Genomic DNA, 13,705 nt, shown 5'->3' on the forward strand with positions numbered 1-13,705 from the left:
AACACAACAATCTGCACTTCTTGATTACCCTGCAGAATCTTCACAATTGTGAATTCAAAACTGTCTGAATTAAACGAGCAATACGAAGATATATTCAGTTCATTTCTGACATATACAGCTATTCCATGTGAAGGTCTTTGAGTCGGTGACTGTGATGACTGATCATTTCGTATCAGGTGAAACCCATCTATATCATACTCAGCATCAGTATCAGAAAAGCACAACCGTGTTTCAGCAAGACCAAATATATGTGATGACATTAGACTGTGATCATATTTGACATCCTTAAAATGTTTATGTAGAGACCTGCAATTATTGAAAGCTACTTTTAATACTGAATCCACTGATTCTAAAGGAACATAGCACAACTCCAGTCTAGCACTATTTTGTAACCTGTCCATTTCTGTCTTTACTTTTTGATCAACTTGTAAAGCTTGTTCATTGAAATTCAGAATCTGTAGCTTATCTAATGATTTAACTCTACTCAATGCAACATAATGTAGGTGTGGAACTTTCCGTGTTTTCCGCTGAGACAGGTCAATTACAGCACTTTCTAAAGTAGTACCTTGTGCTCTATGAACAGAACGCCCAGCAGATGGTTGCAAAGGAAACTGAATCCTTTCAAATGTCTTTTTGTTGTATGTAAAAGACCTTTCAATGTCAAATATCGGTGTCCAATTATGATTTATTTCTGTATGATAAAATCCTCTGTTTTTATATTTTATCCTCGTTTTATTTCCAGCATTTGCGTCATCAAACTGCACCCATATTACACTTGGTCGATTTGTCTCTACTTGCTTGTATTCTAAATGTTTTACAATACAAGAAGCTCCATTAGCTAATCCATCTTCAGTGTCTACATTAACTGTTAGATCATAAATCATTCCAACTACAACAAGTAATTGACAATGTAAATTTGCTGTTTTGTTTGGATCTGTTGGCAATCTCTGTATGGCTTCTTTCTGTTTTTCATTTGATAGTTTTGGAAAAGCAACAGAATCATGACATGGTATTAAAACTTTCTCTGTGTTTAAACTATCAATAATTTTTTCATTGAATATATGCATGTAATAATTTTCTGCAAACAAATGTGGTGAGTCCTGGTAATTTTGTGCATCTGTGTTTATTTCACACTGTTTTAGAACAGTTTTGTCATCATCTGTCAAACAATTGCTTCTTAGCCTGTTTAAAAGTTCTGCAAATTTCAAATCATCCTTTTGTCTCATAATTACTGTCAATTCATACAATGAAAAGTGTTCTTTCCACAGGTTTATTGAGGAGCTGCTGCATACATGAGTTAATCATTAAATATCCAATCACCACTCACAGGTTTCAACTGGAACAAGTCTCCAACAACAATTATACTTACACCACCAAATGGTGTTCTTGTTCCTTTCAATTCTTGCAGTCTCTGATTAATGAAGTTTAGCATTCCATTGCTTACCATTGATATTTCATCAATGATCACAACTGACAGGTTCTTATACTTTGATCTAAAAGTATTCAAAGCATCACATGTTAATGTTTGATTTGCTTGCTTATACTTTTGTTTGAAGGCTGATGAAATGGTTGAACCATTGATGTTAAATGCAGCTTTTCCAGTGTATGCACATAAAAGAACTCTTATGTCATCAGGATTCTCACCTTCTTTAAGATTAAGTATTCTATATAAGGTCTGATATAATGCTTTAATAACAACACTTTTGCCAACACCTGCACCACCTGAGAGGAAGGTATATAAAGGTGCATCTTTAGTTTTCACCCAATGGATCACATGATTGTAAAATTGTTTCTGCTTTATGTTTAATGATTGCAATAAAGATCTATAGTCTTCGTCAGAAAGAACATTTTCATTTGTAACTATCTGTGGAGCACTGACAGAACATCCAATTTCAATGCCAATATCATATTCCCTGTGCTCAACTGCTCTATCAGGATTGAAATATATAAATGTTTCTGACTCCACAGTTTCTTCTTCAGCAGTTTCAGCTTCTACTTGCTGAGTTCCAGGAGCAATTTCATCAAATGCATCATACTCTGCTTCTGCCAAATCTCTAGCAATTTCTAATTCTTCTGCATGGTGTTCATAATAAGAGCATTTCTGGTCAACTGTTTCTTTTAATGACTCATAGTGTTCTTTGTATGTATTGAAATTTGCTGGCAGCAAGTCAGTTAATTCATTTCTCCACGGATGAAATAATAGAAGTTTTTCTCTGTAATGGTTTTCTTCATCTGTTTTGCGATTGAATCTTACATATCTGATTACTTTTGAGTTTTGACGACGTCTGATTTTGATTCCACTTTTTAAAGTTATAACTGTTTCAATTTCCTCTAATTCCTCATCATCTGTTATTTCCATATCATCTTCATCATCATTTCTTTCATCAGAGTCTCCATTTCCATCTGGATAAATCACTTCAAACTGTGACACATAATCCGCTAAACAATAATGCTGCAACACTTTCGGCCTTTTTGTGTATCTTTTAATAACATTGTCTGACATTATATCTGTTGATTCAGCTGGCAAATTTTCAAGTACGGACACAGGTTTCAATAACTGCACCCTTTCATTTGGAGTAGATGTATTAATAAACACGACATCTCTTGTGCTTTTGGTTAAGGGCATTTGAAGGACCAAATAAACTGCCTCTTGAGCACTAACTTCAACGCTATTTGAAAACACATTTCCAATATGTCTCACTTGCCTTTTGATATCCAAGTTCCCATTCCTTGCTTCTTTGGCAGCTGCATGTAACAAATTACTCATACCTCTTTGAGACTTACTAATATATGACACTATATACATTGCACAGGCATAAGGGTCTAGCACAAACTGTATGTCTACATTTGCCCTCCAACCTTTCAACACATGTTCATTATATAAATTCACACGTATTTCACTTGGATTACGTTTCAAAAATACCTTTGGTGAATTCAATGAACTTCTGATACATCTGATGTAATCTTCCTCACTCATTTGTACAACATTTGTCAAAAAGTTGTCATATGACATACTGTATCCATCTTTCTCATCATTCATTTTTTTCTGTAATTGTTGATATAATTTATGGTACTTGTCTCTGTCAGTTTCAAGAGGGTTCAAAATTATAGTCCTGGGAAGAGGTGGTAGTGGATAACCAAAGCGACAAATTCTATCTATTCTTTTTCTACAAGTTCTAGAATGTTTGTGAGTTTGAATTTCTATAAGAGAACCAACAGCTGGACTATTGATAGAACATGTCAAAAACTGATCCACATATGCGATCAAATCATTAATGGAATCCACATTGTATTTTGGTGCATTCTTTACCCATACAATCATGTGAATGTGTGGAGACCCACGCTGCTGAAATTCAACTCTATAAAAAAAATCAGCAATTTCTCCAAGTGGTTTGTGCTCACTCTTAAGAACTGTATTAATAAACTCTTGTACTCTGCGGTCAAAATATCTAGAACAAGTGACTGGATCTGACTGAATAAGTTTAATCTTTTGTTCCCAAGAAATTCCTTCAATTTGCTCATCAGAATAGTTGACCTTATCATTTAAAGTAGCTAACATTTTCAAAAGATCAATCCATCTAGTGTCAGCAGAAGACAATGACATGAACCATGTTGGCATACCTAATTGTCTTAGCATTGCATATACATCTTTCTTTCGAGATTCCAAATAAGCAGGTGAGTTTCTAAGTTGTTTAAATAAATAGTAACCTTCATCATTTCTGACAATATTATCAACGTACTCAGAGTTTATTACTTGAGCTGCTGTCATTTTACTTGTACCTGTTTGACATCTTCTAACAGCAAGATTAGCTTTATCATTCAGCTGCTTCATTTGTATCTTTTTTAGTTTAAAGAAAATATTTGGCACACAATTAGCAGCCCTTCTGTCTTGGCTTCTTAATTCCCATTTTGCAATGTCACTATAATTTACTGGCACAATTCTTGCTTCATTTTCAAGACGCCTTTTACCACAAAATATGCTTGGGAAACAAAGATATTCTGAATCTGTGTCTTGAAATATGCTAAGTGGTTGTTGACCTTCCCCTGGTGCAAATGTAAATGTCATGTTTCGATTTTCCAGGTTGGCATCGTCTAGTAAAGTGTCAATATTTCCAACATTTTCCTGTGTGACTTCTTCTGCATCTGAATCATACAGCTCTTCACTATTACCTGTACTGTCTGAAGTTTGATATTTTGACTTTTCTTCACATGTATAATGGTCAAGAATTTCACCAGAAACATTTTCAAAGTCCTCGATGTCAAAATTTGACGCATGATTTATTAATGTTTGAAAACAGGATCGCAATAAAGTGCTGTAATTTTGCTCATTTTTATACTCCTCCAGAAGGTCCGCCATACAAGAGTCAAAGTCTTCATAACTGGTATTCTTTAAACTTTTCACTTGAGACTCCAAGAATTCATTCAAAATTTCATTAGTGTTTGCTGTTACACTTTCGATCCAATGTTCATCAATTTCAACATTAGCATTTTTATAAAGATCACTGTTTTTCATTAACCAATGTAAAGCAACAAGTACTTTGTGAGGTCTAACATTTTCAGAGAAAGCACATGACTTAAAAGACATTTTTTTCTTCAATTTTACTGGTACCGTAACATTTTCATCAAAAGGTCTTGGTAATGCATTTACAACAGGTTGAATATCAACAGGTACATTTACAACATTTCCTTTAATTGACAACTGGCGACCTCTTGGGAGTTCTCTTAATTGCATAAATGGTATACGTAAAGCAATTAAACGTTCTTCTAATGAGAAAAGTTCCAACTCCTTTGGCTTAATTGGCCACTTCATCCCATTTAAAACAGACAATTTCGGTACTTTACCACTGTTTATGCTAGATTTACATGTTCTACAAACCCATTCCTTGTTATCGACTGATATCACCCCTGTTAAATATTTTTCTTTCTCCTTGCAAATCAAATATTTTACTTCTGTTACACTGTGTTTGAACCATGTTTGATGACAGCAACTGCATATATATACAGGCCCAAGTGATATTCTTTCTTTAAAACGATCAATACAAGTGTCAATATCTTGTCCGCACCGTCTTCTCTTTTTTTGCAAGCATTCAGCTTCAGAGAATGAAGGATCTTTTCTCTTTGAAACTTTCCTTTTACTATCCATAACCTTTTCAGCATCTTTACACCTTGCATCTAATCTCCATTGCTGTTTTGCAATTCTTTCTCTTTCCAAATTATATGGATTTGATCTTGATTTTCTCTTTGACTTATTTTGTATTTCAAGTTCTCTTTGTTTAATGTCATCACTTGTTCGTTTCTCTCTTCTTTGTTTTGCTTCCCAAAGCTTAAATTCTTTTACCAATCTTGCCCTTCTTTTCGACATCTTCTCATTTTCTTTCTCTTTCTCTCTAAATTCTTCAGACTGTCTGCTATTGTGCATTGATTTGAGCGTGTGCTGTCTATCTTTCTTCTGATATTCTTCAGACTGTCTGGCATTGCGCTTTGATTGAAGTGAGCGCTGTCTATCTTTCTTCTGATATTCTTCAGACTGTCTGGCATTGCGCTTTGATTGAAGCGAGCGCTGTCTATCTTTCTTCTGATATTCTTCAGACTGTCTGGCATTGCGCTTTGATTGAAGCGAGCGCTGTCTATCTTTCTTCTGATATTCTTCAGACTGTCTGGCATTGCGCTTTGATTGAAGCGAGCGCTGTCTATCTTTCTTCTGATATTCTTCAGACTGTCTGCTATTGTGCATTGATTTGAGCGTGTGCTGTCTATCTTTCTTCTGATATTCTTCAGACTGTCTGGCATTGCGCTTTGATTGAAGCGAGCGCTGTCTATCTTTCTTCTGATATTCTTCAGACTGTCTGCTATTGTGCATTGATTTGAGCGTGTGCTGTCTATCTTTCTTCTGATATTCTTCAGACTGTCTAGCATTGCGCTTTGATTGAATCGAGCGCTGTCTATCTTTCTTCTGATATTCTTCAGACTGTCTGGCATTGCGCATTGATTTAAGAGTGTACTCTTTATCCTTATTTTTAAATTCATCACTTTGTCTTTTCTCCTGCATGTAAGTTCTCATGTAAATTGTTCTCGAAGGCATCTTTTGCTTATTTGTTTGCTTTAATTTACTTCTTTGCATTTGATCTTTGAAGTACTTGCCTATGAGTGTTACATGAGTATCACAGTTCGAATCTTGTGGCAATGTATCTTTTTCACAAGCAGTACTATGATGACTAGGAGACTTCTTTTTCCTCTTATTTGTCACAGTTTCCCATTCATTTAAGCCAGGAGTGCCAGTAACAACACTGAATGATTCAACATTCTGTTCACTTAAAAACATTGTTGGTTCACAATAAACATTGGCAAAACGTACAGGCAGTAAGTCAAATTGCTGTGTAATGTCGATCAACATACTGTCATACAAGGCATACATGTATGTAACAAGATCTTGTAACTGGTGAAACGAAATAAGAATTGATGCTCCATTTACTGAGGACAACCCAGTTAGACCATGTGAATGTGAATCAAAAAAGAAATATTGGTCTTCCTTCTTAAACACAGCTGAACAAATTGATCCCATCATAAGTAGCAAGTAAGAGGACTTGGTAAATGCAGTATCCAATGACTGATAAAGAGAAGGCAAACTCATTGTAGCAAACTGTTGTGTGCAAACACCAGAGATGACCTCAGACTTGGTAACAGAAATCTGTTTATTCATGATAATAATATTGACTGGAAGTTCATCAAAATTTAACAGGAAATTCCTAAATCTATTTGTTCTTTGGAGCTCTTGGACAGTTTTCTTATATAATGAATCCCCATCTAAAAGAACATTATCCAAGTCTTTGCTGCAATTCAACCTTGAATAATTAGCATGAATCAAGGAACACATAGCATTTAATGTGCATTGCCTGCCACGTGACTCTACACTGAAAATATTTTCACCTTGATGAAATGAGCCCAGGATAAATACATCAGAACCTGCTGGTCTTGAGAGTGTATTGAAAACTGGTGCAGCAACATATGAAGGTTCACAAACAGACAAAACAGATGATTCTACTTCAGATGTAAACATAGTACAATCAAACTGGAGAGTTTTATCAGTTTCCTTTCTGGTTTCACAATGCAAGTCACTTGGTATGCCACTAGAAACATTTTGCATACAGCTTGTTAAATCATCAAGTATATCAGTTGGCAAATCACAAGGCAAATCATTCAGTAAATCATCTAGCAAGTCATCAAGCAAATCATCAATCAAATCATCAAGTTCACAATCAGTATCAATCAATCTACGATTCAGCGCAGATGGCCCAGAGGGCTCAGAGAGGCGGGCATCGACCCCCATCTGCTTTCCAGTGCCCTGCTCAAAATCAATATCAATCAATGCAAGTTCCAGCGCAGATGGCCCAGAGGGCTCAGAGAGGCGGGCATCGACCCCCATCTGCTTTCCAGTGCCCTGCACAGATAGACCAAAGAGCCTATCTGTACCCATACCAGATGGCCTAGACGCAGACGCGACATTAGGCACAGGCCACAGTGGACCTGTAGGATCATCCCGACCCTCATCTGGTGTAGCTGCATCAGGATTGACACCATTCAACTCAACCATAGACCTGAAAATGTAAATCATAAATTAACAACATTAACATCTTGGCATTCCAACAAAATTACAGAACACTTGTACATTCCAACAAAATTACACAACACTTGTAACTCTCAAAGTCAGTAATAAAGTTCAGACTAAATTGTTGAAGAAATTCTGTTGTAAGTGAAATAAAGCTAACATACAACTGTAAGGACTCAATAGTTTGCAAAACATGTTGGTGTTCATTTACCTAACACCCATGTCAATCCCTCTATCTGCTTGTCTTTTCTCTTTCATGTGAGCAGTTTTAGCCTTCCTGGCTTGGCTACCGGACTTCTTTCTTAATTTTGGCATCCTAAGTACAAATGTAATAGTAAATATAGTAGAGACATTTCTTCAATTATACACAGGTATTTACGAAAGTTTATGTAAGCTGGCAGAGAAATGTTTTCAACTTTATAGAATAATTATTTATAAGCTTGGACTCCAGTTGCCTCACACAAGAAAGGTTGGAACCTATATGACAAATACATGTAAGCTAAGTACCGAACCTTTACAGGAAAAGATGAAATATCATCTAGTCTATAAACTATAAAAACTTGGTGTTCAGTAACAGTGACCTTGATCTTACCAACAGTTGAGGTCTCAAGCTGTGCGTCTAAAGCAGATATCAACTATCAGAAGACTAAATACAAGCTTGTACATGTTAAAATGACAAACATACCAACTTAACTTTACCATCCATTTTCTTCTCAGCACTGACCCTTTTATTAACATATATATCAGAGAATTGGGAGTCATGGAATAAAAAAAAATATTTCTGTTTGCATTTAAATTATATTACCTCACTCCTGGAAGTCCCCTATCTTATGCTCTCTCAATCAAACACCTGAAGTCCTCTAATATGTCACCTCCTCCAACACTAGAATTAGTCTTACCACTTATCTCTCACTATCAGTATGTTCAATCACTATTTTCACTATATTCTGTCACTATCAGTTTTTTCAGTCACAATAACACAATAAATATAAAATACAAAAGTAAATTGTCACAAAGAATTCTTCAGAATATTTTCAGAAGGCTCAAGTTGATACTAGAAGAAAAAGAAAAGTTTGTTAGTCAACATAAGATTGATGACATGTTCATACATTAGCAAAAGATTTGTTTTTGTTTTTTTTGGGTTTAACGCCATTTTTCAACAGTATTTCAGTCATGTAACGGCGGGCAGTTAACCTAACTAGTGTTCCTGGATTCTGTACCAGTACAAACCTGTTCTCCGCAAGTAACTGCCAACTTCCCCACATGAATCAGAGGTGGAGGACTAATGATTTCAGACACAATGTCGTTTCATTAGCAAAAGAAGATATAATTTTCAAAATCTTAATAAAGACAATATTTCATTCCAAATTAATTAGGGGAAGAGCTCAATGACTGAGTAGTCTGTGACTGCAAATCACTCGTCTCTCTCAGCTTTGGGTTTAAGTCTCACTTCACTCGGACATTGAATTCTGGTCTATTGTTGGAAAACTGAATACTGCTTAAATGTAAGTACACACATTGTTGCACATCTTCATGTAAAAAAGACGACCATAATGTTCCTGAATCGCTTAGCGGTCTACACATGATCAAGTTTTGAACTGAGCTCACAGATCAAGACAAACATTTTGAGCAACTTTCATGAAGATGCATTCAACAATATGACTTCTAGAGGGGTCAAAAAGTCCATTTACAAGCTATGATTATACTGGAACTTACTTTGACAATCACAGGAAAATATTTTTTAATATATAATATGTCTCACTTAAAGTATATCAGTAGACTACTTTCAAAGAAATTTACAGATATGTAAGAAATAAAGCAAAACATAAAGTGATAACCATGTTCAACCAGGAAGTGTTCTCCCTGGAAGAGGTCCTTTCCAACATTGGTAATTTTTAACAAAAATGTGTGTTTATTGTATAAGGATCATGATCCGAATTTTTTCTTTTTATTTGAAAATTGTTAATAGAAGAGGACTACTGATAGCAACAAAATTATTCAATCCACAGAATTAAGCAAATCTTTTTTTTACCAATGGCACTTACCCGGTACGGCTGAAGCCTGCGATACCCAATAATAAAGCATTGTATTGTTAATAATTGCAAGTCAATAATTTGAGAAATGGGTACAAATTCTGTTTTTGCAGAATTTTAGCGCATTTAAAATAAGATTTTTCTGCCATCAATGCAGAAATTCTAATAAATAATTATTTCTTTCTTCCTCGGACACAGATCGGGTAAGATCCACTCCAACTGAAGAATCCTGAAAAGATAAAAACATCATCAAGGTTAACATTCTGACCAATTTTCAGGAAGATCCATTGAAAAAGATTGGCCCCTGGAGAGGTCAAAAGGATTTTCTATTTTTAGACCTACTGACGTAGTTTTTGAACGCAGATGACCCAATTTCGAACCTGATCTAGATATCATCAAGGTGAACATTCTGACCAATATTCGTGAAGATCCATTGAAAAATATGGCTTCTAGGGAGGTCATAAGATTTTTCTATTTTTAGACCTACTGACCTAGTTTTTGACCACAGTTGACCAAGTTGCGAACCTGACCTAGATATCATCCAGATGAATATACAGACCAACTTTCATACAGATCCCATGACAAATATCGCCTCTAGAGAGGTCACAAGGTTTTTCTATTATGTGACCTAATGACCTAAGTTTTGACGGCACATGACCCAGTTTCGAAACTGAACTAGACATCAACAAGGTGAACATTCTGACATATTTTCATGAAGATCCATCGAAAAGTTTGGCTTCTAGAGAGGTCACAAGGTTTTTCTATTTTTAGACCTACTGACCTAGTTTTTTAAGGCACGTGACCCAGTTTCAAACTTGAACGAGATATCATCTAAGTGAACATCCTGACTAATTTTCATGAAGATCCATTGAAAAGTATGGACTCTAAAGAGGTCACAAGGTTTTTTCTATTATTTGACCTACTGACCTAGTTTTTGAAGGCACGTGATCCACTTTCAAAATTGAACTAGATATCATCTAAGTGAACATCCTGACCAATTTTCATGAAGCTCCATTGAAAAGTATGGACTCTAAAGAGGTCACAAGGTTTTTCTATTTTTATAGCTACTGACCTAATTTTTGACCGCAGTTGACCCAGTTTCGAACTTGACCTAGATATCATAAAGATGAACATTCAGACCAACTTTCATACAGATCCCATGAAAAATATGGCCTCTAGAGAGGTCACAAAGTTTTTCTATTATTTGACCTACTGACCTAGTTTTTAACCGCAGTTGACCCAGTTTTAAACCTGACCCAGATATCATCAAGATGAACATTCAGACCAACTTTCATGCAGATCCCATGAAAAATATCGCCTCTAGAGAGGTCACAACGTTTTTCTATTTTTAGACCTACTGACCTAGTTTTTGACCGCGGTTGACCCAGTTTCGAACTTGATCTAGATATCATCAAGGTGAACATTCTGACCAATTTTCATGAAGATCCATTGAGAAATATGGCCTCTAGAGAGGTCACAAGGTTTTTCTATTATTTGACCTACTGACCTAGTTTTTGAAGGCACGTGACCCACTTTCAAACTTGATCTAGATATCATCAAGGTGAACATTCTGACTAACTTTCATGAAGATCCATTGAAAAGTATGGTCTCTAGAGAGGTCACAAGGTTTTTCTATTTTTAGACCTACTGACCTAGTTTTCAACCGCAGGTGACCCAGTTTCGAACTTGACCTAGATATCATCAAGATGAACATTCTGACCAACTTTCATAAAGATCCCATGAAAAATGTGACCTCTAGAGAGGTCACAAGCAAAAGTTTACGCACGGACGGACGGACGCACGGACGACGGACGACGGACGCTGCATGATCACAAAAGCTCACACTGTCACTTTGTGACATGTGAGCTAAAAAACCTTGTGACCTCTCTAGAGGCCATATTTTTCATGAGATCTTCATGAATATTGGTCAGAATGTTCACCTTGATGATTTCTAGGTCAAGTTCGAAACTGGGTCACGTGGGGTCAAAAACTAGGTCAGTAGGTCTAAAAATAGAAAAACCTTGTGACCTCTCTAGAGGCCATATTTCTCAATGGAACTTCATGAAAATTGGTCAAAATGTTTACCTTGATGATATCTAGGTCAGATTCGAAACTGGGTCAAGTGCGGTCAAAAACTAGGTCAGTAGGTCTAAAAATAGAAAAACCTTGTGACCTCTCTAGAGGCCATATTTTTCATGAGATCTTCATGAATATTGGTCAGAATGTTCGCCTTGATGATATCTAGGTCAAGTTCGAAACTGGGTCACGTGGGATCAAAAACTAGGTCAGTAGGTCGAAAAATAGAAAAACCTTGTGACCTCTCTAGAGGCCATATTTTTCATGAGATCTTCATGACAATTGGTGAGAATGTTCACCTTGATGATATCTAGGTCATGTTTAAAAATGGGTCACGTGCCTTCAAAAACTAGGTCATTAGGTCAAATAATAGAAAAACCTTGTGACCTCTCTAGAGGCCATATTTTTCAATGGATCTTCATGAAAATTGGTCAGAATTTTTTATCTTGATGATATCTAGGTCACATGTGCTCAAAAACTAGGTCACTGTGTCAAATAATAGAAATAACGACGTCATACTCAGTTCAACACTGGGTCATGTGGGGATAGGTGAGCGATTTAGGACCATCATGGTCCTCTTGTTTACTAGACAGATTTGAGAAATATGGACCTAACGCAATATTTCATAACGGGAGTCTATGGGAAAATCATAACTTTCAGAACATTTTCGCGAATAGAAATTTTTCTACAATATAGATTTTGATTAAACTTCTCACAGTTGTAAATAAAGACATGTTCTATAATTTGATGAAATAAAATGTATAGGTCCGTGTGCTTATTTTTAAGATATCTGACAATGATTAAAATGAACCGGCATTTCACGCTAATTTTAAGACATTATTTTGAACTATTTAACGTGTCATATGTTTTAATACCATAATTTGACATTACAAATATAGCAGCAGTGTCATTGTAATAAACTGACCCACAGGTTGCGATTATTTCATAAAATGATTTTCATTTCCGTACGCTGAATCCAGGCTTTATTCTACGTTTTCCGGATAAATGACGTTACGCCATCACTTTCGGTTTATCAAACGTGCAGAACTACCTTAAAGTAATACCTTATGGCTTTAATGGATCAAGTACTAGCACAAATTAAATTTTATTATTTTTGTAAAATAAAATAGAAACTTGATTTTATTATTTATCATGTTTTACTCTACAATATTTCTAGTTGAGACTTTGTTTCCCTACAAATGTACACTTCTTTCAAGTTGAAAGAGCTCTTAAACGTATCACCAAAGTCGGCGTATAACAAACATGCATTGATTGGAGCTGCAGTCTGCCTACTTAGCTCAATGGAGACAGCTTAGATCTATGGATCACAGGACTGTGAGTTGGATCCCAGGGAAAGGAGTACATTCTCTTTGACAAATTGATAAAATACCGAATGCTCATTTATATCATTTGAGCGAAACTTCGCCCTTGGAATACGGTTTCCATCGTTTTTATTTGGAATAGTTTCTCAGAAGCAAGCGTGTTTGTTGTGTATATCAACTTAATCAAGCGGTTACATAATACAGGACATATATCGGTGACGTCACTGGTGACTGCATTCTAAAAATAGCCGTTAATGTAAAAATAGCTGTAAATAGTCCTGATGATATTCATGCGCTTTGTTATAGCTGCTCTAATTTTTGTTATTTGCCATTTTGCACTAAAAAGTGTAGTGGTTTTCATTTACCGTCTATTATTCCATTGAATCGGAGCAAAGCCCCGACCCAAAATCAAATAATGTAGATATGCACTGCATTTATTCTGTAATAAAGATCGTGCTGAAAACATTTTCCTTGTAAATTATAAAGAACGGTCAAAAAGGAAAAAGAAATGAAATAAAGTCAACGCCTTAAATTATTTTTTTCGAAACAAAAACACTGGTTCATGTAAATTGATAAATTATCTCTACTGACATGAATTTACATTATGCAGCAATTATTTTGTTAAAATAACAAAACGAATACATGTTTGTGGATTTAATTACAGTAGT

The 13,705-nt window shown here is 35.6% G+C and overlaps 1 protein-coding gene across 1 annotated transcript; it reads right to left on the reverse strand.

Annotated features, from left to right (window-relative positions):
• Positions 1 to 1,297: 1,297 nt before the first annotated feature.
• On the reverse strand, positions 1,298 to 11,690 carry LOC123565165 (uncharacterized). Its single transcript, XM_045359108.2, has 2 exons — positions 8,412 to 11,690; positions 1,298 to 7,922 (listed from the first exon to the last, which is right to left on the reverse strand). Exon 2 carries the CDS (start codon positions 7,610 to 7,612, stop codon positions 1,298 to 1,300), a length of 6,315 nt encoding a protein of 2,104 aa, XP_045215043.2. The 5' UTR covers positions 7,613 to 7,922; positions 8,412 to 11,690.
• Between the last annotated feature and the right edge of the window lie 2,015 nt (positions 11,691 to 13,705).

Source organism: Mercenaria mercenaria, chromosome 5, assembly GCF_021730395.1.
Source record: "Mercenaria mercenaria strain notata chromosome 5, MADL_Memer_1, whole genome shotgun sequence".
Taxonomy (NCBI): Eukaryota; Metazoa; Mollusca; class Bivalvia; order Venerida; family Veneridae; genus Mercenaria; species Mercenaria mercenaria.

Bases quoted from the DNA above. Each gene is read 5' to 3' on its own strand.
- LOC123565165 (XM_045359108.2), bottom strand. From the start codon at position 7,612: ATGATTTACATTTTCAGGTCTATGGTTGAGTTGAATGGTGTCAATCCT.